Source organism: Monodelphis domestica, chromosome 4, assembly GCF_027887165.1.
Source record: "Monodelphis domestica isolate mMonDom1 chromosome 4, mMonDom1.pri, whole genome shotgun sequence".
NCBI lineage: Eukaryota > Metazoa > Chordata > Mammalia > Didelphimorphia > Didelphidae > Monodelphis > Monodelphis domestica.
Genome location: NC_077230.1, coordinates 429474571 through 429501982, shown reverse-complemented (window position 1 = coordinate 429501982; position 27412 = coordinate 429474571). Strand labels below are relative to the sequence as shown.

At 39.5% G+C, this 27412-nt stretch overlaps 1 protein-coding gene across 1 annotated transcript; it reads left to right on the top strand.

Moving 5' to 3' along the window:
- Positions 1 to 228: 228 nt before the first annotated feature.
- On the top strand, positions 229 to 25331 carry LOC130453973 (carcinoembryonic antigen-related cell adhesion molecule 1-like). Its single transcript, XM_056796428.1, has 2 exons — positions 229 to 494; positions 24900 to 25331. The coding sequence occupies exons 1-2, from the start codon at positions 485 to 487 to the stop codon at positions 25262 to 25264; spliced, it is 375 nt and encodes a 124-aa protein (XP_056652406.1). The 5' UTR covers positions 229 to 484; the 3' UTR covers positions 25265 to 25331.
- Positions 25332 to 27412: the final 2081 nt, after the last annotated feature.

Below are 27412 nucleotides of genomic sequence, written 5' to 3'. Positions count from 1 at the left end.
TCTTTAGGGAGCCCAGATTGGCCTTGTCATGTGTTCTGGTGGAGGGTGGCCATCCAGGGTGCTGAACTGGAGAAAGCCCTAAGATCTTCCAAGTTCAGATCCAAACTGTAAAAGTAGAGGAGGAGCTGTGAATTTCCCAGCTCAAAGGAGCATCACAGTGGTCCCTGGTGATGGGTTACAGACTAGGAGATGCCCTTCTTTTCTGCCATAATCTAAATATGGAATCCTTCTTTTTCCCCCAGATGGCCCAGATATTGCCACAATTGACCGTATAAGCGATCAGTTCGCAACGGGGATAAATGTTACCTTGAGCTGTGTTTCTGATTCTAACCCACCAGCACAATTCACCTGGTTACAGAATGGACAATCTGTCAGCAACTCAGCCTCATTTTCTATTATTACATCCCTGAATCATATCGGAAACTATACCTGTATTGCAACTAACTCATTTACTGGCTTGACGCGCACTGCAAACAAGACTCTTATGATCTATGGTGAGTAGCTTGATTGGGCCCCCAACTTTGTGTTGGGCTCTCTCTTTCCCTGGCAGAAATAGACATGGAGAGAAATAGACATAAGTGACATTCTGCCTCCGTGGTCCCATGGCACATTGCATTGTGGTAGAAGGAACCTTCTACTCAGAATCATGAAACTTGGATTTAATCATTCCTCCTCTGTCTATTATCTGTGTGGTAAGTGTGTCTCCTCCTTTCACATCCTCAGCTTCTTCATCTGGAAAAGTGCATAATATTTGCTCTGTATATAATAGGATTTTATGTGGGGAAAGTACTTTTTACATGTTAGGCACAAAAACATGTGAATTGTCATCATCATCCTTGTTATTGATATTGTATTATTCTCTTCTGTCCCAGTAGCATACAACCTTCTTTGTGTCCCACCTTCTAGGACTGCAGTTTCAATGACTGCCCCATACTCTTTCCTTCAGTCCCTTTCCCTTGGTGCTGTGAAACCAGAGAATATTTCTAGTCTTGGTTGGAGTATAAGCTCTGGTCATGCAATGGGGCTGGTCTTGGTCCTCTTTGGCAGGGAAATTCTGGAGATGGAAAGGAGAATGTAAACTTTGTCTGCTTTCACACATAGGGATTCACCATTGCTTCTATATTTTTCCTTTTTGTAGCGTAAAATGCCACATGGAAGCATGTCAGTTATTTAACCTGATTCTGATCTATTGACTTTAGCCTCCAGTAACTGTTTCCACTGTAGAATTCCTGCTGCCCAATTAATTCACTGGTCTGACTTTCCTATGTACAGATGACAGACCCTCCATTCCCATAATCACACTAATGGCAGCAGGACCATAGAGAGGTCATCTCTGGCCTTAGTTTCCTTTTATTTCATGCAGCTTTATTGTTATAATTCTTAGGGGTATCCCAGCTTCCTGTCCCTGACTCTGGGTATATTCTGAATGGAGAGCAGGGGGAGAAATAGAATTTTGATGTGTGGAAGTGACCTCTGGAAAGTCAGATACCAACAGCATATACTTTACAGGAGGGATGACTTTTTATTGGGCTAAATCTGTACATAAGGATGCTTAAAGCACACATTTTAATTTAGCATATAATTATCTGTGTATCTTTTTTTTTTGGTTAACGATTAAAGCTTCCTCAGAGGGGAGAGAAGCTTTAAGGTAGGAAGATAGAGATAGGATAGAAGTTTTAGATACCACAAGGGGGATGACGGAGTCAAATTAGAGATATGAGGTGGCAGGAATGAGTCTTTATTAATTTTCCATGAGCCACAGCTAAGCTCTGATCAAAGGACCCTTCCAAAGGCTTTTACCAGTCCAGAGATCCACATTTAATCCCACACAGGTCAGAGAGATGAAAGAGAGATAGAGAAGATTTAAAGATGGAGCTTGGCCAGAGGCCAAGTCCTGCCAGGACAGCCATCAGCTAGCCTGAAAGAGAGAGAGAGAGGCAGAGCTTGCTGGGCTATATATAATCTTTGATATGCAAATATACACAGTACACAGGGATGATGATCATTGGTTAATGACAAGGTATAGGTGTGGTTTCTCTTAACCAGGTGAGCACAAAGAAACCTGTGTTCCCACTTAACCTGGGGGAAGCTGGGGTCAAGGGACAGAGGCTTTCCCAGCCATGTGCAATACTTAGCATGCTCAAGACTGAGCATGCTCTCTTCTAAGGCAATCTGTACATACCGACTGTTCCCCTTGCCCATAGCTAGGGGTGGACTGCTACAACTATTTCCCAATTACCTTTTGACCTGGTTCAGGCAGCACCTGGCAATGTTGCAGTCTATGTATTTGACACCTGTGTTTGAAAGGAACTTTTTCTTAATTTACTTTTTCCAATTAATCACAATCTATTTTCTGTTCCCCTTCTACCTTCTACCACTAATGAAAAAGAATATGTTTGGGACATGTATGGGTTGTGTCTGCCTATAGCCACAAATTAATATATTCTTAGTTGGACACCTGAAAAGGAGAGTTAGAAACTGAGGAAAAATGGGTAAAGGGGATATAGAGAAAGAGGGAATATAATAAAGGAAGAAAGACTCAGAGCCAGGAATTAAAGAGCTTGGGATCCAGCCTGTGTGCTCCTCTGATGATGGGAGAGAGAGAGAGAGAGAGAGAGAGAGAGAGAGAGAGAGAGAGAGAGAGAGAGAGAGAGAGAGAGAGAGAGAGAGAGAGAGAGAGAGAATGAACTACATATTTCCTCAATCTTTTACTGGAGGATCAAGCAATGGGGAATGGGAGGTAGCTAATGTTCATGTGACATGGCATAAGACTTAATATCGGCTCACCTGACAACTACAAGATCAAAGAGGAGTAGATTAACTCAGCATATGACCTTGTATGGAATCTGGTCTGGCAAGGTGGGAACTAGGACAATGTGGCAGCCTACCCAGGAATTCTTCTGACCTTTGGGATGTAGATTTGAAGAGTAGTCAAAATTAATAGAGTACCTATTAAATACAATGATCAAGAACTAATATATCTGTGAATATGATACCTGAGCACATAGGTTGCAATATTAATATATTAGTAATTCTTTCAAGATTAAAATACTCATGTGGACATATCAAGGTAAAGTAATTCTCAATCTCAATAAATATCTGTTGCAACTTACAGCCTGAGTCCATCCTATTTCTGAATTGAGGCAGCTGATTTCATAGCAAGTCTGTAGCTTTTTGTAGGAAGTGAGTAACTTATTATCATGGGTCTTCTGCAGTCCTTGTCAGCCACTGCATTGATCAGAGGTCCCAAGTTTTTCAAAGTTCTTTGACTTCACAACACTATCGTTATTGTATAAATTACCTTCTTGTTCTACTCACTTCATTCTGCATCAGTTCAGACAAATCTTCTGAAGTTTCTGTTCTTGAACTCATTCTGTTCAATGTTCCTATGAGTGACTTGGCTCAAATGAAATAATATCTTTAAAGACCTTAGTAAATGGTGACCATTAATGTTCTAGTAATTCTGTAGACAAGCAGAAAGCATAATTTTGGACCTGGAAGGAAAATATAGAGAAAGAAAAAATTGGCATGATAGGGATGGTAAAAACAGATAGGATGTAGAAGTAGTTCAGGAAGCTGGTACAGTAGGTGGAATGTGATAATATGAATATTATTGGGAATTGATATCAGGTCCTATCCTGGAATACAAAATGTCAAAATCACAAAAAAAAAATCGACCTCGATGGGCAGTTACTAGTATACATGTCATAGAAAAAAGTTAAATTAATGGGGCATGGTTGATTTAAAAAAAGGGGAAATTGGATACAGATCATTAATGCCAAGTTAGATTTCATAAAGAGATCTTGGGGATGATTGAGAGAACCACAAAGTTATTATCTGTAGGAAAGGTAATAGAGTAATTGAAAAAACATAATGCAAACTTTATTTTAACCCTTACCTATCAGACGTAGGATCAATACTATGCAATGGAAGTTAAGTGAGTGGCCCAGGGTCATATAGCTAGGAATTATTTGAGGTCAGATTTGATCCCAGAACCTCTGATCTCTAGGCCTGGCTCTCAATCCACTGAGCTACACAACTATCCCAACCACTAATGCCGTCTTAAGAGAAGCATGTCCATTTCCAAGAATAAGGAGATAGCTGCCCTTCTTTACTATCAGATGGCACTTTTACTATTGTATTTGGTTCTAGATGACACATTTTACAAGGGGCAACAGTGAACTGGGGAGTGTTCAGCCAGATTGCTGAGGGTTTGGGAGTCTCTGAAGATCAATTGAGGAACTACATATTAGAAAAAGGAATAGAAAGCTTTGGGGAGAGGCCTGATAGCAATATTCTGGACTCTTACGTGGAAGAGGATTTAGAAGTGTTCTGTGTGGCCACAGAGGGCTGAACTAGAATCATAGAGGCAAATGATGATGGAAAGCAAAACCCTTATGTGTGAGGAGAAATTGTTAACAAGTAATTATAGAGTCATGTACAACTCTTCCTGACTCCATTTCTTAGCAGAGATGCTGGAGGGGTTTGCACTCCTTGTCTAGCTCATTTTACAGATGAGAAAACTGAGGCAAAGATGGTGAAGTGACTTTCCCAGGGTCACACATCTATTGAGTGTCTGAGACCAGATTTGAACTCAGAAAGATGAGTTTTTTGACTCCAGACTCCATCCACAATATTTCCTAGCTGTAATTTAATCATTAATTAGAGCTTAATCCCCAAACCTGGCTCTATTTGGGGAAAAAAGCAAAAGTTCAGCTTGCTTCCCTCCCCCAATACTTAACCATTTCTCACCAATCCAAAGTTTTCTTCAGTGCGGTTGTAGCTTTGATCAGTCTTGATTACTGGTTCTGGTCAACATCTTGGTGTATTTTAGCCAATCTAAATAAACTATAATAACTTACTTAAGAATAGTTTAGGAAGAGTTAAATGTAAAGAGACTGAACAAAATGATAGTACATGTCAAACTGGAAAGAGAGAGAGAGAGAGAGAGAGAGAGAGAGAGAGAGAGAGAGAGAGAGAGAGAGAGAGAGAGAGAGAGAGAGAGAGAGAGAAGAGCAGGAGCAATTCCTTGGATTAACAAGGGGGCAGTTTCTGTCGGATCAGTTTCCCTTCTCCTTGGTTTCAACTTCCTTTCTCTGAGGGTTTCTCAATACCAGTCAATCTCAATGATAAATGACCTACAGGTCAGTGATTGATGATATCAAACAAAAACACATAATCTGGAGGGAAATTCCTTTTAACACTAATATCTCTTGACCTTTCTTCCATTTTCCCCTCTCTTTACCAATACTACTACTACTACTACAACTACAACAACAACAACAACAACTACTACTACTACTACTACTACTACTACTACTACTACTACTACTACTACTACAGCTCCAAACAATTTCTCAAATTAAAATATTACATAACCTAGTGTAGGAAAAAGACTACTGAGAAAGATCCAACACTCCATAGGCTAGCTGAGTAGGAGAATAATAGTGTATATGGCTGAAGGACTAACTTTGAGGTAGTTGCATGTCAGTGATGAGGCTTGATGAGGGAGGGGGAAAGAAACCCTGGTGCCTGGGAAGTAATCTTATATTTTAAGAAGCTCCAAAGACAACTCTTCTCTAAGTATCCCTTCTTTCATAAGTAACTCAATTGCTCTGATTGAGACCTTAGTCAAATCATATCTGATACTTATTCAGGGACAACTACCATGTCCTTACAAAGTACAAATCGTTAGTATCCAATCCCTGCAAATAAATTTAAGAACCAACAGAGTTAGCCACCAGTGGGTTCTCCTAGTGGCCCCTTTGTTCTGAAAGACTTCTCCAATCTCCATTTCTGTATCTTTTTTTTTAAATATATTTTATTTGATCATTTCCAAGCCTTATTCGTTAAAGACATAGATAATTTTCTTTTCCTCCCCCCCCCACCCCCCCATAGCCAATGCGTAAGTCCACTGGGCATTAGATGTTTTCTTGATTTGAACCCATTGCTTTGTTGATAGTATTTGCATTAGAGTGTTCATTTAGAGTCCATCCTCTGTCATGTCCCCTCAACCTCTGTATTCAGGCAGTTGCTTTTTCTCGGCGTTTCCACTCCCATAGTTTATCCTTTCCTTATGAATGGTGTTTTTTTCTCCTGGATCCCTTCAAGTTGTTCAGGGACATTACACCGCCACTAATGGAGAAGTCCATTACGTTCGATTATACCACAGTGTATTAGTCTCTGTGTACAATGTTCTCCTGGTTCTGCTCCTCTCGCTCTGCATCACTTCCTGGAGGTTGTTCCATTCTCCATGGAACTTCTCCACTTTATTATTCCTTTTAGCACAATAGTATTCCATCACCAACATATACCACAGTTTGTTCAGCCATTCCCCAATTGATGGGCATCCCCTCGTTTTCCAGTTTTGGGCCACCACAAAGAGCGCAGCTATGAATATTTTTGTACAAGTCTTTGTGTCCATTATCTCTTTGGGGTACAGACCCAGCAGTGCTATGGCTGGGTCAAAGGGTAGATATTCTTTTAGCACCATTTGGGCATAGTTCCAAATTGCCCTCCAGAATGGTTGGATCATTTCACAGCTCCACCAGCAATGAATTAATGTCCCTATTTTGCCACATCCCCTCCAGCATTCATTACTTTCCTTTGCTGTTATGTTAGCCAATCTGCTAGGTGTGAGGTGATACCTCAGAGTTGTTTTGATTTGCATCTCTCTGATTATAAGAGATGTAGAACACTTCTTCATGTGCTTGTTAATAGTTTTGATTTCTTTATCTGAGAACTGCCTATCCATTTCCCTTGCCCATTTATCAATTGGAGAATGGCTTGATTTTTTGTACAATTGATTTAGCTCATTATAAATATGAGTAATTAAACCTTTGTCAGAGGTTTCTATGAAGATTTTTTCCCAATTTGTTGTTTCCCTTCTGATTTTAGTTATATTGGTTTTGTTTGTACAAAAGCTTTTTTAGTTTGATGTAGTCAAAATTATTTATTTTACATTTTGTGATTCTTTCTATATCTTGCTTGGTTTTAAAGCCTTTCCCCTCCCAAAGGTCTGACATGTATACTATTCTATGTTTACCCAATTTACTTATGGTTTCCTTCTTTATGTTTAAGTCACTCACCCATTTTGAATTTATCTTGGTGTAGGGTGTGAGGTGTTGATCTATTCCTAGTCTCTCCCACACTGTCTTCCAATTTTCCCAGCAGTTTTTATCGAATAGTGGATTTTTGTCCCAAAAGCTGGGATCTTTGGGTTTATCGTATACTGTCTTGCTGAGGTCGCTTTCCCCCAGTCTATTCCACTGATCTTCCTTTCTGTTTCTTAGCCAGTACCAAATTGTTTTGATGACTGCTGCTTTGTAATATAGTTTTAGGTCAGGGACTGCAAGGCCCCCATCATGTGTGTTTTTTTTTTCATTATTTCCCTGGATATCCTTGATCTTTTGTTCTTCCAAATGAACTTTGTTATAGTTTTTTCTAAATCAGTGAAGAAGTATTTTGGTAGTTCAATGGGTATGGCACTAAATAGATAAATAAGTTTGGGTAGGATGGTCATTTTTATTATATTGGCTCGTCCTATCCATGAGCAGTTAATGTTTTTCCATTTGTTCAAGTCTAGTTTTAGTTGTGTGGTGAGTGTTTTGTAGTTGTGTTCATATAGTTCCTGTGTTTGTCTTGGGAGATAGATTCCTAGGTATTTTATTTTGTCTAAGGTGATTTTGAATGGGATTTCTCTTTCTAGTTCTTGCTGCTGAGCTGTGTTGGAGATATATAGAAAAGCTGATGATTTATGTGGGTTTATTTTGTATCCTGCAACTTTGCTAAAGTTGTTGATTATTTCAATTAGCTTTTTGGTTGAATCTCTAGGATTCTTTAAGTAGACCATCATGTCATCCGCAAAGAGTGATAACTTGGTCTCCTCCTTGCCTATTTTGATGCCTTCAATTCCTTTATCTTCTCTAATTGCTACTGCTAGTGTTTCTAGTACAATGTCAAATAGTAGAGGTGATAATGGGCATCTTTGTTTCACTCCTGATCTTATTGGGAATGCATCTAGTTTATCCCCATTGCAGATGATATTAGCTGTTGGTTTTAGATATATACTGTTTATTATTTTTAGGAATGACCCTTCTATTCCTATGCTTTCTAGTGTTTTTAATAGGAATGGGTGTTGTATTTTATCAAAGGCTTTTTCTGCATCTATTGAGATAATCATGTGGTTCTTGCTAGTTTGCTTGTTGATGTGGTCAATTATGTGGATGGTTTTCCTAATGTTGAACCAGCCCTGCATCCCTGGTATGAATCCTACTTGATCATGGTGAATGATCCTTCTGATCACTTGCTGGAGTCTTTTTGCTAGTATCCTATTTAAGATTTTTGCATCTATATTCATTAGGGAGATTGGCCTATAGTTTTCTTTCTCTGTTTTTGACCTGCCTGGTTTTGGAATCAGTACCATGTTTGTGTCGTAAAAGGAGTTTGGTAGAACTCCCTCTTTGCTTATTATGTCAAATAGTTTGTGTAGTATTGGGATTAACTGTTCTCTGAATGTTTGATAGAATTCACAGGTGAATCCATCAGGCCCTGGGGATTTTTTCTTAGGAAGTTCTTTGATGGCTTGTTGGATTTCAATTTCTGATATGGGATTATTTAGGAATTCTATTTCCTCTTCTGTTAGTCTAGGCAGTTTGTATTTTTGTATATATTCATCCATTTCTCCTAAATTGGTGTATTTATTGCCATATAATTGGGCAAAGTAATTTCTAATGATTGCCTTAATTTCCTCTTCATCAGAGGTGCTGTCCCCCTTTTCATCTTTAATGCTGTGAATTTGCTTTTCTTCCTTTCTTTTTTTAATTAGATTGACCAGTACCTTGTCTATTTTGTTTGTTTTTTCAAAGTACCAGCTTCTTGTCTCATTTATTAAATCAATAGTTCTATCACTTTCGATTTTATTAATTTCTCCCTTAATTTTTAGGATTTCTAATTTGGTTTTCTGCTGGGGGTTTTTAATTTGATCGCTTTCCAGTTTTTTCATTTGCATTTCCAATTGATTGATCTCTGCTCTCCCTTGTTTGTTAATATAAGCATTCAGGGATATGAATTTACCTCTGATTACTGCTTTGGCTGCATCCCAAAAGGTTTGAAAGGATGTTTCGCCATTGTCATTTTCCTCGATGAAATTATTAATTGTTTCTATGATTTCTTCTTTAACTAAATGGTTTTGGAGTATCATATTGTTTAATTTCCAATTGGTTTTAGATTTGGTTTTCCATGTACCATTACTAATCATTATTTTTATTGCCTTGTGATCTGAGAAGGCTGCATTCATTATTTCTGCTTTTCTGCATTTGTGTGCTATGTTTCTGTGACCTAATGTATGGTCAATTTTTGTGAATGTGCCATGTGGTGCTGAGAAGAAGGTGTATTCCTCTTTATCCCTATTTATTTTTCTCCATATGTCTATTAATTCTAATTTTTCTAAGATTTCATTCACTTCTTTTACCTCTTTCTTATTTATTTTTTGATTTGATTTATCTAAATTTGATAATGGTTGGTTTAAGTCTCCCACTAGTATGGTTTTATTGTCTATTTCTTCCTTCAATTCTCCTAGTTTCTCCATTAGAAATTTGGGTGCTATATTATTTGGTGCATACATATTGATTAATGATATTTCCTCATTGTCTATAGTCCCTTTTAACAAAATATAATTACCTTCCCTATCCCTTTTGATCAGGTCTATTTTTGCATTGGCTTTATCGGATATCATGATTACCACTCCTGCCTTCTTTCTATCAGTTGAAGCCCAGAAGGTCTTACTCCATCCTTTAATTCTGACCTTGTGGGTGTCAACCCGCCTCATGTGTGTTTCTTGAAGACAACATATGGTAGGGTTTTGGATTCTAATCCATTCTGCTATTCGTCTACGTTTTATGGGTGAGTTCATCCCATTCACGTTCAAAGTTATGATTGTCATTTGTGGACTCCCTGGCATTTTGATTGCCTTCCCTAATTCTAACCTATTCTTCTTCGTCTCTACCTTTTAGTCCAGTGATTTACTTTGAAACAGTCCCCCTTGTCCCCTCCCTTGATGTTTCCCTTTTTAGTCCCTCCCTTTTTGTTCCCTCCCCTTCCCCCCTCTCTTTCCCTCCCTCTTTGTTCTCTCTCTCCCCCTCCCCCCCTTGGTTTTCCCTTCTCCTTACCCTTGTTGGGTAAGATAGAATTCAAGATCCCAATGGATCTGGATATTTTTCCCTCTCAGAGTTGATTTCCCTGAGATTGAGGTTTAAGTAAATCCCCCGCCCCCTCTCTTCCTCTCCTTCTTATAGGAGTTTTCTTCCCCTCCCCTTCCCATATGAATCTTTGTGTGAGAATGATTATTCTATTTGGTCTTTCTTTACCCCCTATTTATACATTACATTTTCCCCACATATTAGTATACATAGGTTGATATAAATGTAGTCCTTATAGAAGAGAGTTTGAGTAAAAGAAGAAGATAACATTTTCCCCTTTCCTTAATATTTACCTTTTCAGGTATTCCTTGCTCTTTGATTTTCGGTATCAAACTTTCCACAGAGCTCTGGTCTTTTCTTTGCAAAAAGTTGGAAGTCTTCTATTTTGTTGAATGCCCATACTTTCCCTTGGAAGTATGTAGTCAGTTTTGCTGGGTAGCTGATTCTTGGTTGGAGACCCAGCTCTCTTGCCTTTCTGAAGATCATGTTCCATGCCTTACGATCATTCAGAGTAGAACTTGCAAGGTCTTGTGTGACCCTGATTGGCATTCCTTTATATCTAAATTGTCTTTTTCTGGCTTCCTGTAGGATTTTTTCTTTTGTTTGATAGCTTTGGAATTTGGCAATTACATTCCTGGGAGTTGTCTTTTGGGGGTTTAGTGTAGAAGGTGTTCTGTGAGCTCTGTCAGTGGCTGTATTGCCCCCTTGTTCTAGAATCTCTGGGCAATTTTCTTTGATTATATCTTGTATCACCATGTCCAGTTTGGTGTTTATTTCTGGCTTTTCTGGGAGTCCAATTATTCTTAAATTATCCCTTCTCCCCCTATTTTCCAGATCTATCACCTTGTCGGTGAGATATTTTATGTTCTCTTCTAATTTCTTGGTATTTTGGCTTTGCTTTATTGATTCTTGCTCTTTTACACGATCGTTGTCTTCCAGCTGCCTGATTCTGGCCTTTAAAGCCTGGTTTTCTTTTACAGTTTGGTCAAACTGGTTTTGTAGATGCGTGAATTTCTTTTGCATTATTTCCAACTTTTCCTCCCAGAAGGCTTCCATCTTTTTGGTCATTTCTGATTCAAATTCTTCATAGGTTTGTGGAGAGTTTCCATTTCCTTTGGAAGGTTTTGGAGCATTTTCTTTTATATTATCTTCTATCTGCTCTGTATTTTGTATTTTGGCTCCATAGAATGTGTCCAAAGTCGCCCCTTTCTTCTTATTTTTCTTGGTATTTTGGGGCTTCTGTGCTTCTGTGGAGTTTTCCATCTCTGAATGTGGAGGATTGGCTTTTCTTGTCTCTGTCTGGTGTTCAGAGGCTTTAGTCCTGGGCAGATGGTTCTATGACTTTCCCTGGGTTAAACTGAATATGCCTCACTGGAACTGGAATGGAAGGGTCGGACCAAGTTGCTTTCAGGAAGTTGCCTTCAGAATTGCTGGCAGTGAGGCTGTTTCGTCGGCCTGCGGGGGGATGGGCTGCAGCTAACCCAAGCTCCGAGAGCAAGGACTTTCACTGAGACTTGGATAGCAGGATCCAGCCCGTGAGGCTGTCTTGCCCGCCCTGAGGGTTGCTGTTGTTTTGACCAGCTCTCTGCAGCGGAAGCCCCAGGCAGTAACTTTCACCGGGACTGTAGAAGGCCCTGAGGGTTCTGCTCTCTGAGCCCAGCCGGCAGGGCTGCGGCTTCTGCCTTGGACTCTGCGCTCCTACCCCTGAGGTCCGAGGGATCTCGGGTTCTGGCTTTTGAGGGGAGCCGTACCTTTTGAACCGGGTCCAGGTCCAGGAGGAGGGTTCCCAGGGTCTGTGCTGTTGATCGTTTTGAATTTCGGCGCCTTAGGAGCTTATAGTTTGAGATCGGTTGGGAAGGTTTTTCCGGAGATCTGAACTTGAGCTTTCTCTAAGCCGCCATCTTAACCGGAAGTCTCCATTTCTGTATCTTTTCCAAATTTGGAGGCATGGACTTCCAAGGGCCAGGTTCCTCCTTTACCTAACTTATGAAAGGCACCTGGGATTCTTCCCTCCCAGTCCTAGAGAGAAAGCCTTGCCCTATTCTGAGCCACAGAGTGGCAAGAGCCATCCAGCCCAATCTGGCCAAGTCAGACTTGCAGAAGAGGACTTGTTTCCCAGGAGTCATATTCTCACCCATACTTCACCACCTTGTTTTTGGCACTGTATGTGAGATGTGGGTGTCTTCCTTTGGTGAGTTTTCCTGCTACTAAGGAATCTCAATAAAGAGAAATCAGAAACACATGAAGAGTTTATGAATTAGGAGAAGTCTGAAATAGACTAATAAGGCACCTCTCCATGCCAGTCATCTAGTGCTAAAGTTGCTGGATCATGCAGGAATTGGAACACTGAGGAAGCATTTCCTTCCGAGAATGGTGGTAATTCTCTAGTTCTCAGGTCTCTCCCACAGCTTTCTCCTTTTAATGGTTTCTCTTTTTCTCACAACAAGATGAAAGGGCTCAGTGAATAGAGGGGACAGGCCTGGAGTCAGAAGGACCTAGCTTCAAATCTGTCCTTAGTCACTTTGTATCTCTGTTACCCTGGGCATTCCACTTACCCCCAAATCCCAAGCCCTTATGCTATTCTGCTTTAGAAACAATATTTAATATATATTCTAAAACAGAATTTAAGGGATTTTTTTTAATGTGAGACCCCTGGGCCCCAGAGCAAGAAATGAGGAAGAGGATGATGTGCACTTCCTCTACCCACTTTACAAGACAGATATTCTACATTTGCTCTTTTTCTCCATAAAAATTTTTCCAGGGTCAAGATGGTTTTTTTTGTTAACTCCTTTTGCCCCTTTAGGATTGGTATTCTTGCATGTTGGTGGTCATTGGTTTCTTAGCTTCTGTCTCAAGGGCTTTGCCTTGTGAGTATCTTTCGTTCCCTTTCTGAGGATTGAATGAGGGCAGGTAGATCTCTGTTGTTTTTTTTTATGTGTAGTTCCTGCTTCAAAGCATTTTTTCCTAAGGCTATCTTCCTCAGCTGTTGCTTCATGTATTTTCAACTGCAACATGGGTTTTGCACTAAGTTCATCATCCTCAACTCTGCTTTGGCTACCCTTTTGGCTGCCCCTTTGCTTCCCCTGCTGCAAGGACTGTGTTATTTAGCTTTGAGTCTCACTGCCAAGGCCAGCCACAGCCCTCAGGGGTATTCTGTGGTGCTCTCAGTCTTCCCCTGAGACTTTGGAAATTCTCCTGGCCCTGGCATTAACTGTGGTTCAGTATTTGATGTGGGGGAAAGTGTGGTCAACTAGTGCTTTGATTTGAGCAGTTTCTTTTCTTTATGGCATAGGAATCCTCACTCACTGCCTACCTTTCACACTGTGACCAGTGGGAGAGTGCCTTTATTTCTCTGGTTCTGATTTTTGTCCTTTTGAGATGCTTTGTTTTTTGTTTTTTTTTACCCTTACCTTCCGTCTTGGAGTCAATACTGTGTATTGGCTCCAAGGCAGAAGAGTGGTAAGGGCTAGGCAATGGGGGTCAAGTGACTTGCCCAGGGTCACACAGCTGGGAAGTGTCTGAGGCCAGATTTGAACCTAGGACCTCCCGTCTCTAGGCATGGCTCTCAATTCACTGAGCTACCCAGCTGCCCCCTTGAGATGCTTTGTAATGATTGGTTAGAAGGAGATTCAGAGAAGCTCCTGCTATGCTGCCATCTTGGCTCTTCCCCTGTTGGTTTCTAACTGCTTCCCCTCTGGTTCTCCTGGTCATTCCCACTTCAATGGCTCACCTATTGAGATCAGCTTTATCCCTTACCCCCAGGGAATTGACCTAAACTGAGTAATCTTCTATGCACAGAGAAATGAAATGATACTAATTACAAGAGTTTCCAGATCCCAGCATTTTAAAGTCTACTAAGCAATATAGCATCTCATTGTGTTCTGTAACAGTTAAAAGAGTGGTCTGGTATAAACTGTGGCAGTTAAAAGAGTGGTTGGCTTAAATTGTGACCGCAGAAAATATGGTTTCAGTACAGTGTCTTGATTTAAATCAAATATAAAGTGGTCGCCAGGGAAAAATTCCCATATATGAAATATACCCAAGTTAGCTGGGTTTTATAGAGATTTTAATTAATACAAATGAGGAATTAAAGAAAGGAGAGAGAGAGAGAGAGAGAGAGAGAGAGAGAGAGAGAGAGAGAGAGAGAGAGAGAGAGAGAGAGAAAGGAAATAATGAGAAAAAGGCTAGGCCAGCTTAGGCTAACCTTAAGAGAGATCAGTCAGTCTTTTATCAACTCACCACAAGATCTGTCCAAAGCAAGATTTTAGTGTTCAGAGAGACAACAGTTCAGCTTCAGCTAGCTCAATCAAGTTCAGCCACCATTCAGCCTTTCCCAGTTCAATCTCTCCAGCTGATTCCTTCCAGCTGAATTTCCCCAGAGCCCTTTCTGAGCTCCTTTTAAAAGCGAATTTTCTTCTATGTCACCTCCCCTATGTTCTTACAACTACTAATCACTGTAGACGATTTAAAAAGGACAGACCATTCTTAATTCACACCTGAGTAGACTAAACTTTGAGTAATTCACACCTGAGTAAGTTCTCACCTCTTTGCTCCTTGCAAGTTTACAAGTTGTTTGACCTTTATAGGTATTTAGCACCTTTTTGAATTAGATCTAAAAATAGGCACAGCTTAAGGGTTTTTGCCTTACTATAAGAATGGGTTAAGTACTTTTCATTGTTCAGCAAGGAGTTTACAACTTTATCTTCCCCTAAGGCATGCTTAAGTATGGGTGAAGTAGAGTTCCCACTTCCTGATCTAAGTCCCTTCATTGTTTAAAATGGGGAATGGTCTTAACCAAGTGTTCTGAAGTAGGGTCTGAGAATTTTTAAGATTCACAATCCCCCCTGATGATCACTGGGTGACTAGTCTCCCCATTGATCATTTAACATAATCATCTTGTAGTCCTAAATGCACTTCTAACTATAGATATATACAATATTCAATTTTCTGAGAGGAAATTAGAGTAGTAAGGGAGGAAATAGAAAGAAAGAAAGCAAAACCAATGTTTTGCTAGGCACAATGACAGAAAGCCAAATTAGGGGCAGTCCCTTTTGTCATAAATGTGTACATTTACAATAAATGTTCAATTAAATTTTAGTTCAATCAACCATATCCAAAGTTCATTCTTGATCTTCTTGATGTAATAATGTATGTTTTTGCATCTTTCTGCAACAGTTCATTCCCTGGATTTAGGAGTTAGCAAGCTTCTTATTGAAGATCTTTTCTAGAACAAAAATCAAAATCTTGGATTTTAAATTAAAATACAGTTCCAAAGCACAAGCATTATCTTCATTTGAATGATAAGGCTGATATGTAGTACTGGATGAATGCCAAGCCCTCCTCCCTCCTTCCCCATCTCCCACATTACTAATCCTATTCTTATCAGTCCACTGGTACATGCATGCATGCATGCATGCATGCATTCATTCATTCATTCATTCATTCATCTAACTGACCTGGGCCACAACTGGCCATTCACCTCTATCCCACAATATTTTTCACCCACTTTCTCAGCAAAAAGTCCCTAGGCTATGGACTTGAGATACAGGAAAATGACTCAGTCCCTGCCCCCCTTCCAGGAGTATGTCCCAAACTAGAGGAACCAAAGGAAGAAAATGACTGAGACAGCCAGTATTGTTCAGAATCACAAAATTTCCCTTTCAGAAAAGGAAAAATTGTTGTTCAGTTATTTCGGACATGTCTGTGTCTTCATGACCCTATTTGGTGTTTCTTACCAAAAGTTATGAAGTGTTTTGTTATTCCCTTCTTCAGCTTATTTTACTGATGAGAAAACTGAAGCAAACAGGGTTGATTGTGTACTGAGGATGCCAGGTGTAATGAAGGTTGTTGGTTAAGCACAAAGCATTAGCAATCATGAGAATAATCTGTAATGTGATGCCAGGACCATTATCATTTTGATTATGTGATCTGGGATATCCAATCTTAGGAATTACCTCATTAAGAAGGGCTTTTATAACTTTCTGCCTTTTTTGTTCTTCTGGGAAATGCCTCCAACTATTCAATAAAGGCAACTACAAAAAATTAGGACCCTGTATCTTAAACCTTTTGCAAGATTGTAGGTAGATGATTCTATTTGCCAATTTATCCCAGGACCTCAATGGAATGGAAATCTCAAACTTCCTTCCAAACTCCAAATTCTTTATATTTTTACTTATAACAGTTTTTTAAAATTTTGCATTCCCACCCTCCTACCTGGTCCTGACCCATTGTGAAGACAAAAAATGTGATGTCCTTTGTACATATGAAATTATGTAAAACATATGTACATATTATCCACTTTGTAACAACAACACAAAACCAAGAAAAAAGAAATTGAAAGAAGTATTGTTTATACAACATTTAGACACCATCAGATCTTTCTCTGGAGGTAGAGAGTATATTTCTTCATCATAAATCCTTTGAAAATGTCTTAGATCAATGTATTGATCAGGATAGCTAAGTCATCAGTCTCTTGTGAAAGATAGGATTAACTCTCCTCTTGTCTATTTTTTTTTATCTTTTAAAAAAAGTTGCTTTATTTAGCTTAAAGAAATAGCACCATATGGAAATTATTTCCATTCAAACATGTTTTTATATTTTTCTACATAATATTTACAAACATGATTTGTAGCCAGTTCTGGAGTAAAACATAACTTGAGTGTGGCGAATGTAAATATTTAGGATTTAAGTCTTATAGCTACTGAAATATTTCATGGAGTTATATTTTAAATTTTATATAGTCAATTTAGAACATTATTTCTTGGTTACAAGAATCATATCCTTTCCCTCTTTCTACTTCCTCCACCCCTTCCTGTAGCTGAAATGCAATTTCACTGTGTTTTATATGTGTTCTTAATCAGAACCTATTCCCATATTGTTGATGTTTGCACTAGGGTGATCATTTAGAGTCTACATGCCCAATCATATCCCCTTCCATCAATGTAAAGAAACAATTCTTTTTCTTCTGTGTTTCTGCTCCCACAGTTTTTCCTTTGAATATGGATAGTTTTCTTCCTCATAGATCCCTCCGAGTTGATCAGGATCACTGCATTTGGAACTAATGGAGAAGTCTATTACATTTGATTGTACCACAGTGTATCAGTCTCTGTGTAAAATGTTCTCCTGCTTCTGCTCCTTTCACTCTGCATCAATTCCTGGAGGTCATTCCAGTTCCCATTGAATTCCTCCAGTGTATTATTCCTTTGATCACAATAGTATTCCATCATCAACATATACCACAATTTTTTCAGCCATTCCCCAATTGAAGGGCATCCCCTCATTTTCAAATTTTTTGCCACCACAAAGAGTGCAGCTATGAATATTCTTGTACAAATTTTTTTTTCCATATTATCTCTTTGGGGTATAAACCCAGCAGTGTTATGGCTGGATCAAAGGGCTGACTGTTTTTTAGTGTCCTTTCTGCATATTTCCAAATTGACCTCCAGAACAGTTGGATCAATTCACAACACCACCAGCAGGGCATTAATGTTCCAATTTTGCCACATCCCCTGCAACATTCATTACTTTACTTTGCTGTCATGTTAGCCAATCTGCTAGGTGTGAGGTGATACCTCAGAGTTGTTTTGATTTGCATCTCTCTGATTATAAGAGATTTAGAACACTTTTTTCCTGTGTTTATTAATAGTTTTTATTTTTTATATGAAAATTGCCTATTCATGTCCCTTGCCCATTGATCAATTGGAGAATGGCATGGTTTTTTTGTACAACTTATTTAGCTCTTTATAAATTTGTGTAATTAGATCTTTGTCAGAGGATTTTGTTATGAAGATTTATTCCCCCAATTTGTTGCTTCCATTCTAATTTTGGTTACATTGGTTTTGTTGGCACAAAACCTTTTTAGTATAATATAATAAAAATTATTTACTTTCCATTTGTGATTCTTTCTAACTCTTGCTTTGTCTTAAAATCTTTGCTTTCCCAAAGATCTGATATATACATACTATTTTGTGTTCACCTAATTTACTTATATTTTCCTTCTTTTAACATTCATGTCATTCACCCATTCTGAATTTTCTTGTTTATGGTTTGAGATGTTGATCCACACCCAATCACTCCCATATTGTCTTCCAATTTTCCCAGCCATTTTTGTCAAAAAATGGATTTTGGTCCTCAAAGCTGGGATCTTTGGGTTTATCATAGACAGTCTTGCTGAGGTCCCTTACCCCAAGTCTATTCCACTGATTCTCCTTTCTGTCTCTTAGCCAGTACCATTTTGCTTTGATGACCCCTGATTTATAGTATTGTTTGAGATCTGCTACTTCTAGGACATCTTCCTCCACATTTTTTTTTCATTATTTCCCTGGATATCCTTGATCTTTGGTTCTTCCAAACGAACTTTGTGATGTTTTTTCTACTTCAATAAGCAACTTTCTTGGTAGTTCCATGGGTATGGCACTAAATAAGTTTGGGTAGGATTGTCATTTTTATTATGTTAACTCATCCTACTCATGAGCAGTTAATGTTCTTCCAATTATTTAGATCTAGTTTTAATTTTGTGGAAATTGTTTTGTAGTTGTGTTCATATAGTTCTTGTGTTTGCTTTGGCAGATAGATTCCTACATATTTTATATTGTGTAGGGTGATTTTAAATGGAATTTCTCTTTCTTATTCTTGCTGTTGAGATGTATTGGAAATATATAGAAATGCTGATAACATATGTGGGTTTATTTTGTATCATGTAACTTGGGTAAAATGGTTGATTATTCCCACTAGCCTTTTAATTGATTCTCTATGATACTTTAAGTAGACCATCATATCATCTGCAAAGAGAGATAGCTTGATCTCCTCATTGCCTATTTTAATGCCTTCAATGTCTTTTTCTTCTCTAATTGCTACTGCTAGTGTTTCTAGTACAATGTTAAATAGTAGAGGTGATAATGGGCATCCTTATTTCACTTGTGCTCTTATTGGGAATACATCTAGTTTATCTCCATTGCAGATGATGTTGGCTAATGGTTTTAGACATATACTGTTTATTATTTTTAGGAAAGACCCTTCTATTCCTATACTTTCTAGTGCTTTCAGTTGGAATGAGTGTTGTATTTAGTCAAAGGCTTTTTCTGCATCTGTTGTGATAATCATGTGATTTTTGTTGGTTTGCTTGTTGATATGGTCAATTATGTGGATGATTTTCCTAATATTAATCTGGTATGAATCCCAACTGATCATAATGAATAACCCTCAGGATCAGTTGCTGGAGTCTTTTTGCTAGTATTCTATTTAAGACCTTTGCATCTATGTCCATGAAGGAGATTAGTCTATAGTTTTCTTTCTCTGTTTTTGATGTGCCTGGCTTTGGAATCAGTACCATAATTGTGTCATAAATGGAATTTGGTACAACTCCCTGTTTGTTTATTACATCAAATATTTTGTATAATATTGGGATTAGTTGTTCGTTGTATGTTTGATATAACACACTTATAGAACCATCAGGCCCTGTGGATTTTTTCTTAGGGACATTTGTGATGCCTTGTTCAATTTCTATTTCTAATACAGGATTATTTAAGTATTCCAATTCTTTTTCTGTTTTTGCTTTCACTGGCTTTGGTATCAAAAATATATTTGGATCACAAAAGGAATTTGGTGGGATTCTTTCTTTACCTATTTTTGAAAATTCTTCCCTTCCATCTTGGAATCAATTCTGAGTATTGGTTCAAAGTAAGTTGAGAAGTAAAGGCTAGAAAAAGGGGGATAATGACATGCCCGTGGTCACACATCCAAAGTATCTGAGGCCAGATGTGAACCCTGGTCCTCCTGAATCTAGGCCCTGCTATCTACTGATCACCCCATAGCCCTCATTGCCTAGATTTTTAAGATTGTTTAAATAGCATTGAGATTCATTGTTCCTTCAGTGTGGTAATTCACTGGTATATCAATCTGATCCTGGGGACTTTTTCATAGAGAACTCATTTGTGGTTTCTTCAATGTCTTTTTCTAAGATTGAGTTGTTTAAATATTCTATTTATAATTCTGTTAATCTGAGCAATTAATCTTTTTTGTAAGTATTCATCTATTTTACTTACATTTCAATTTTGCTGGCACATGATTGCTCAAAATAAGTGCTCAAAATTTCCTTAATTTCAACTTCATTGCTAACTCATTCATCCTTTTCATTTTTGCTATTGGTTATAATGTTTTCTTCTATCTTTAATCAAATTAACCAATGCTTCATCTATTTAATTGTATTTATATTTTAAAAACCAGATCCTAGTATTATTTAATTCTGTTTTTTATTTTCTTTTGATTTTATTAAACTCTCTTTTGATTTTCAAGATTTCCTGTTTAATTGGACATTTCCTGATCTTTCCAGGGAACTGAAGTCAGTTGTATCCAGAGACAGCCCTAGAGAGTTTAAGATGCCCTAGATCACATTATGTGTCAACTGCTACTCTGAAACTTTTTGTACTAATGAGTCCTTCCTGTACTGGTAGTTCCACCTAGTGGACAGAAGGAGACCAATAGCAAGAGAGGAATATCTGAGGCCAGGGATGATTGAGCCAGCCTGATTTCCATCTGATTATAGAGGGGCAAATGTTGGAGCCCTTCCTCACCCAAGAAAGGATTGGGTTGGATGTGAGCCTGTTTATGCGTCTCATAACTGTTGCAGAGTCAGTCCAGGAATCCTCTTCAGATCAGTTTTGCAAAGCATCCCAAATCATTTTTGGAAGAGAAATGAGAAGGGAGTCAAGTCCATTAAAACTGTTTGCTGTTTGGCCTGTGTAGTCAAGGAAAACCCATAGACCAGTTTCCTTGAGATACAGCTTGCTGAAAACTCTCCTCCATCTCTCTTTATCTCTAGACTACCCTATCCCTGATCCCTTTGCTGCCTCTCCATTCTTTTTGGCTCTGTCTTCTTAAATCTTATTTCCTTAATTTTGGGGCTACATCAATCTAGGTCTACCACATCTTCTAAAAACAGAAAAGTAAAGACTTTTTGCTTGAGAAAGAAGTTGGGAAAAAAGGAGGTACAATGAATAACCCTGAAAAGAACAATGAGATCCATATCAGTAAATATTGTGTGAAAGGCAAGCTTGGGGAAGGGAGGGAGACCAGGGGCCTAGAGAAGGTCAAGAAATAGAGGAATCATCTTCATTTTTCTCCCACATTTCTGGAGGCAGACTAGGAGAAATAAGAGTCAGAGGCCACACAATCCTACTCGCCTATCTTTCTAACAAAATATAGTAGAGTTCTCAATTAGTCACCAGGATTCCAATCATAATCCCTGCCCCTTCTGAAAAAGAAGCCATTACCTCCTCTGAAGAGCTGATCTGCAGGGGCAGCTGGGTAACTCAGCGAATTGAGAGCCTGGCTGTGGATCAGGAAATCTTGGGTTCAAATCTTGCCTCAGACACTTCTTAGCTGTGTGACCTTGAGCTAGTTACTTAACCCCCATTGCCTGGCCCTTCTGCCTTGGAAACAATACAGAGTATTGATTCTAATGCAGGAGGTAAGGGTTTTAAAAAAGAGTTGTTTTGTGATAGACAAGAGATAAAAGGGTACCAGAATGTTGCTGTAAGGAGAAAAGATACTGACACATTAGGAAATAGTCCCTCCCTGATCAATGTAACCACTGAGCATCCCCTGGCAGGGGAATCAAACCCATTATAACTTGACCAGTCTTTGGAGACATGTCTCCCCTCCTCCTCAAGTCTTTTCTTCTTTGGGCTAAGCATCTCTAGTGCCCTTAATTGGCCCTTCAATAAAATATGTGTGTGCTCATGTCTCTTCTCTATGACTCTCTATTGCCCACAGACTATCCTTGAGTGTTCTTGTTCTGGCATTAAACCTTAGCCCTTCACAAAATGGCAGCAGGCATTACAGATACTTCTGGCCATGCATTGTGTGCTCAGACAGCCTGAGTCTACATTTGGTACCCAGTCTCACACTCTGACTTTCCTTCCTCTGAACCTTTGTTTGGGCTCTTCTTGGGATTTATACACAGCTTTTATATATGGTCTCATTTCATCCAACAACACTAAGAGGGAGAGATTATTTTACCCATTTAACAAATCAGGAGACTGAGACACAGATAGGGACTTGCTAGTAAGTCGCACAACCAGTAACATTTTGAGACAGAATTTGAACTCAGGTCTTTCTCACTCTTAGTCCAACACTAGTCACTATGTCATGTCAGTCACTGGATCCATTGATGCTGCCAAAACACCTTCCAAAAAGTCCTACCATGACCTTCATGCTCAGGAGCATGCTCACTGTTTCTTCATATTCTCCCCCCACTACAAAAGGTGGCAAGCTGACCTCAGATTTGTCACTGTCCTGGTCAGTCTCACTTGGCTTTACTGGATACAAATGGGAGGCTCATTCTACCTCACCTTAAACTTCCCAGTGGAGACCCAGGGATGGAGTGCAAGCTCTACCAAAATAACAAGGAGAAAGGTCAAGGAAGCTGAAATATTTCTCACTTATACCTGTAAAATTGGAAATTAATTTTAAGACAGCTGGCCATGGATGACCCAGGAAGGAAGCCTGTTGATGATCCTGGATGTGCCCCAGGGATTGTTCTGGCACACTGTGAATCTTAAAAATTCTCAGACCCTACTTCATAACACTTGGTTAAGACCATTCCCCATTTTAACAATGAAGGGACTTAGTCAGGAATGTGAGAACTCTACTCCACCCATACTTAAGCATATTTTAGAGGAAGATAAAGTTGTAAACTCTTTACTGAACAATAAATAAGTACTTAACTCATACTTATAGTGAAACAAAAGCCTTAAGCTAAGTCCATTTTTAGGAAGGTGCTAAGTACCTATGAAGGTCAGGCAACTTGCCAACTTGTAAGGGACAAGCCTTAACAAAAGAGGTATGAGGTTTTAGTCTACTCAGGTGTGAATTAAGAATGGTTTGTCCTTTGGAAAATGTCTACTGTGATTGGTAGATGTGAGAACTTAGGGGAGGTGACATAGGAGAAAATTCTCTTTAAAAGGAAATCAGAAGCTGAGAGAAAAACTCTCTCTGAGGACCTCTCTCTGAAGAGGTTTCATATGGCCAAAGATGAATGGGAAGGGCTTGGTGGCTGAACTTAGATGGAGATTGAGCTGGCTAAAGGTGAACTGGTATCTCTCTGAACACTAGAGTCTTGCTTGGGACAAATCTTGTGGTGAGTGTAAAGATTAAAATTTAGGGGAGATGGGGAGACTGAGGCAGGTAGAAATTAGTTTCTCTCTGCAAGAAGTATTATATTTTTTAGAGGTTTATTAAAGGATTAAAGGTTAAAGAATATACAAGTAAGAAACATGTGCCTAGGCCAGAAGCCTAGACAAAATAACCTCACATCACGCAAGAGACGCTCCTGCTGCAAAACGGAAGTCCAAAAGCCCCAAGCCCCCCTCAAAAGCTTTTGAATCAGCTTAAATCCCTTCTCAAACTCGGCCCAGGTGAGATTACAAGGCATTCTGGGGAAGTGGAGCAAAGGCTCGTGGGGATTGTAGTCCTGTATTTGAGTCTATTTTTTACATGAGTGATAAAAGACTGACTGATCTCTCTCTTAAGGCTTAAAAGCCTAGGCTGGCCTAAGCTGGCCTATCTCTTTTCTCATTGTTTCCTCTTATTCTCTCTCTTTCATTAATTCCTTATTTGTATTAATTAAAATCTCCATAAAACCCAGCTGACTTGGTTATATTTAATATGTGGGAATTTTTCCCGGGTGACCACTATATTTTTGATTTGAAAACATATCTTTGAGGTCACAGTTTAAGGCAACCACTCTTTTATCTGTAACAGTTTATGCCAAACTCCTTTAATTATTACAACACATACCTCTCTCAGTGAGGTATTTTAACTTCCAACTAGAGATCAGGAAAGGTCTCTCCTTGGACCATAAAGGCTCAGGGAAATTTAGTCCCCATTAGCTTAGATTCCCAGCATAAAACCTCATCTGAGCTTGAAGATCACCTTCAACATTCTCATTCTCATCCTGTAGGGCAGGAAACACCAAAGGAAAGTAAAGATCCCAAAGTAGGGAATTCTAGAATCTTCTGTAAAGGGTATGGACATCCTGGGGGCAAATCATGTCCTATGCTCTAGAGATGCTATTGTGGGTTCAATATATCCAGACTTGAAACAGGTCTCACCTGACTCCCAGCCAGAGGCTCATCCTTTTGTATCCTGATAAGAACTGATCTATTCCCACTCTCTGCCTTTCCTTTTCTTTCCTCGACAGAGTTAAAGTAATGTTTCCCTTTCTGAGCACAATCTCCCCATGGCCTGACTTTAGTCTATCCACACCACCGGCTCCCAATATCCTTATTAAGCTGTCAAGGTAAGGAACCCTGGCTTCTGGAAGTCCAGGCCAAGGAATCATAAACTCTTGGTGGTTCTGCCAAGTTAGAAAGGCCTCAAATCCAAGCCCAGGTGCTGGATGAAGTGGTCTATCATCCCCAGACCAGCTTGCCTCAGACCAAAAAGACTGAGCACCAGGGGCTTGGACTCCATGTGAATGTCTTTGTCAGTCACAGAACTGAAGAAGAACTTTTCTTAAGGACTGGAGGAGATGAGATCTGCACCATAGAAAGGGGTGTCTTTGCCTTTGAAATCACAGGTTTTTAGTCTCTGGCCCCCAGCCTTGCCAAGGTCTTAGACAGGCCACTTCCAAACCACTTATATGGTTATAAGATAAGAAAAAGTACGAATACAGTCATTTTCTGTCTATTCCCTGCACAGCACCACTGTCCAAACCTACCATCATCACCTCCAACAATACTGCAGTGGAGACCAAGGACTTCTCAATGACATGCAATGCTACGGGTCAAATTCACGCTTACCGGTGGTTCATAAATGGACTTGCCCCAGCTGGTAGCAGGATACAGCTGTCGCCGGATAAGAGGACACTCACTATCCGCAGTCTCAGAAGAACGGAAAACAAAGGGCCCTATGTGTGTGAAATCGAGAACCCATTGTTTCGGAATAGGAGTAATCCATTCACACTGAATGTTACCTGTGAGTATATTGCTTCTTCCTATATGGTGCCATCTTATAGCCTGCTGGTGTGTTCCCAGAGGCCCAGGCTAATTCAGTCCCTTCTCTGAGAGCTAAAGAGGTAGGCTCTGAGGTTCCTAACCCCCTTCATCTTTAGGGAGCCCAAATTGGCCTTGCCATGTGTTCTGGTTGAGGGTGGCCAGCCAGGGTGCTGAACTGGAGAAAGCCCTAAGATCTTCCAAGTTCAGATCCACACTGGAAAAGTAGAAGATGAGTTGTGAATTTCCCAGCTCAAAGGAGGATCAGGGAGACACAGTGGTCCTTGGTGATGGGTTACAGACTAGGAGATGCCCCCTTATTTCTGCCATAATCTCAATATGGAATCCTTCTCTTTCTTCCAGATGGCCCAGATATCGCCACAATTGTACATTCAGCCGATGAGTACCCTCCTGGGGCAAATATTACCTTGAGCTGTGTTGCTGATTCTAACCCAGCAGCACAATTCACTTGGTTACACAATGGACAACCAGTCAGCAACTCAGCCACATTTTCTATTATTGCATCCCTGAGTGATGCTGGCACTTATACCTGTACTGCATCTAACTCATTCACTGGTTTGACGCGTACTGCAACCAAGAATATTATAATCTATGGTGAGTATCTGGATTGGGCCCCCAACTTTGTGTGGGGCTCTCTCTTTCCCTGGCATGACAGAAATAGACAAAAGTGACACTCTCCCCACCCCCCCTGGTCCCATGGCACAGTGCATTGTGGTAGAAAGAGCCCTGAGCTCAGAATCATAAAACTTGGATAGAATCCTTTCTTTTCTGTCTACTCTCTGTGTAGTAAATGACTCCTCTTTTTGAGGCCTCAGTTTCTTTATCTGGAAAAATGAATTACATTTTCTCTGTATATAATAGCATTCTATGAGTAAAGGTCCTTTTTATATGGTAGGTATAAAAAGCATGTGAGTTGTCTTCATCATCCTTGTTATTGATATTGTATTATTCTCTTCTGTCCTAGTGATATACAACCTTCTTCATCTCCCAAATTCTAGGACCGCAGGTTCAATGACTGCCCAATACTCTTTCCTTCAATCCCTTTCCCTTGGTGCTGTGGAACCACGGAATATTTCTAGTCTTGGTTGGAGTATAAGCTATGGTCATGCAATGGGGCTGGCCTTGATTCCCCTTGGTCGGGAAATTCTGGAGATGGAAAGGAAGATATAAACTTTGTCTCCTTTCACACAAAGAGATTCACCATTGGACATATATTTTCCTCTTTGTGGCATTAAATGCCACATGGAAGCATGTCTCTTGTGAGGCCTGGTTCTGATCTATTGCCTTTAGCATTCAGTAGCTGGATCCACTGTAGAATTCCTGCTGCCCAATTAATTCACTGGTCTGACTTTCCTATGTACAGATGACAGACCCTCCATTCCCATAATCACATTAATGTACAGCAGGACCAGAGAGAGATCATCTCTGGCCTTAGTTTCCTTTTATTTCATGTAGTTTTATTGTTACAAAACTTAGGGGTATCCCAACTTCCTGTCCCTGCCTCTAGGAATGTTCTGAATGGAGAGCAGGGGGGAGAGATAGAATTGTGAAGTGGGGAAGTGACCTTGGGGAAGTCAGACACCAACAGGATATACTTTAGAGCTGGAATGATTTTTTATTGGCCTCAATCTGTACATGGGGATGATGAAAGCACACATTTTAAATGATCATATAATTATCTGTTTGTCATTTTCTTTTGTTAACTATTTTCCAATTACCTTTTCCCCTGGTTCATACAGCACCTGAGAATGTTGCAGGCTATGTATTTGACACCCATGGTTGAAAAGAGCTTTTTCTTAATTTATTTCTTTCCAATTAACTAAAATCTATTTTCCGTCCCCCTTCTGCCTTCTACCAGTAATGAAAACTAAAATCTTTGGGACAGAGATGAGTTGTGTCTGCCTGTAGCCACAAATTAATATATTCCTAGGTGGACACCTGAGAAGGAGAGTTAGAAACTGAGAGAAAATGGGTGAAGGGGATATAGAGAAAGAGGAAATAGAACAAAGGAAGAGAGACTCAGAGACAAGGCTTCAAGAGCTTGGGATCCAGCCTGTGTGCTCCTCTGATGGTGGTAGAGAGAAAGAGAGAGTGAACTATATATGTCCTCAATCTTTTATTGGAGGATCAAGGAATGGGGAATGGAGGTAGCTAATGATCATTTTACAAGGCACAAGACTTAACATTGGTTCAACTGAC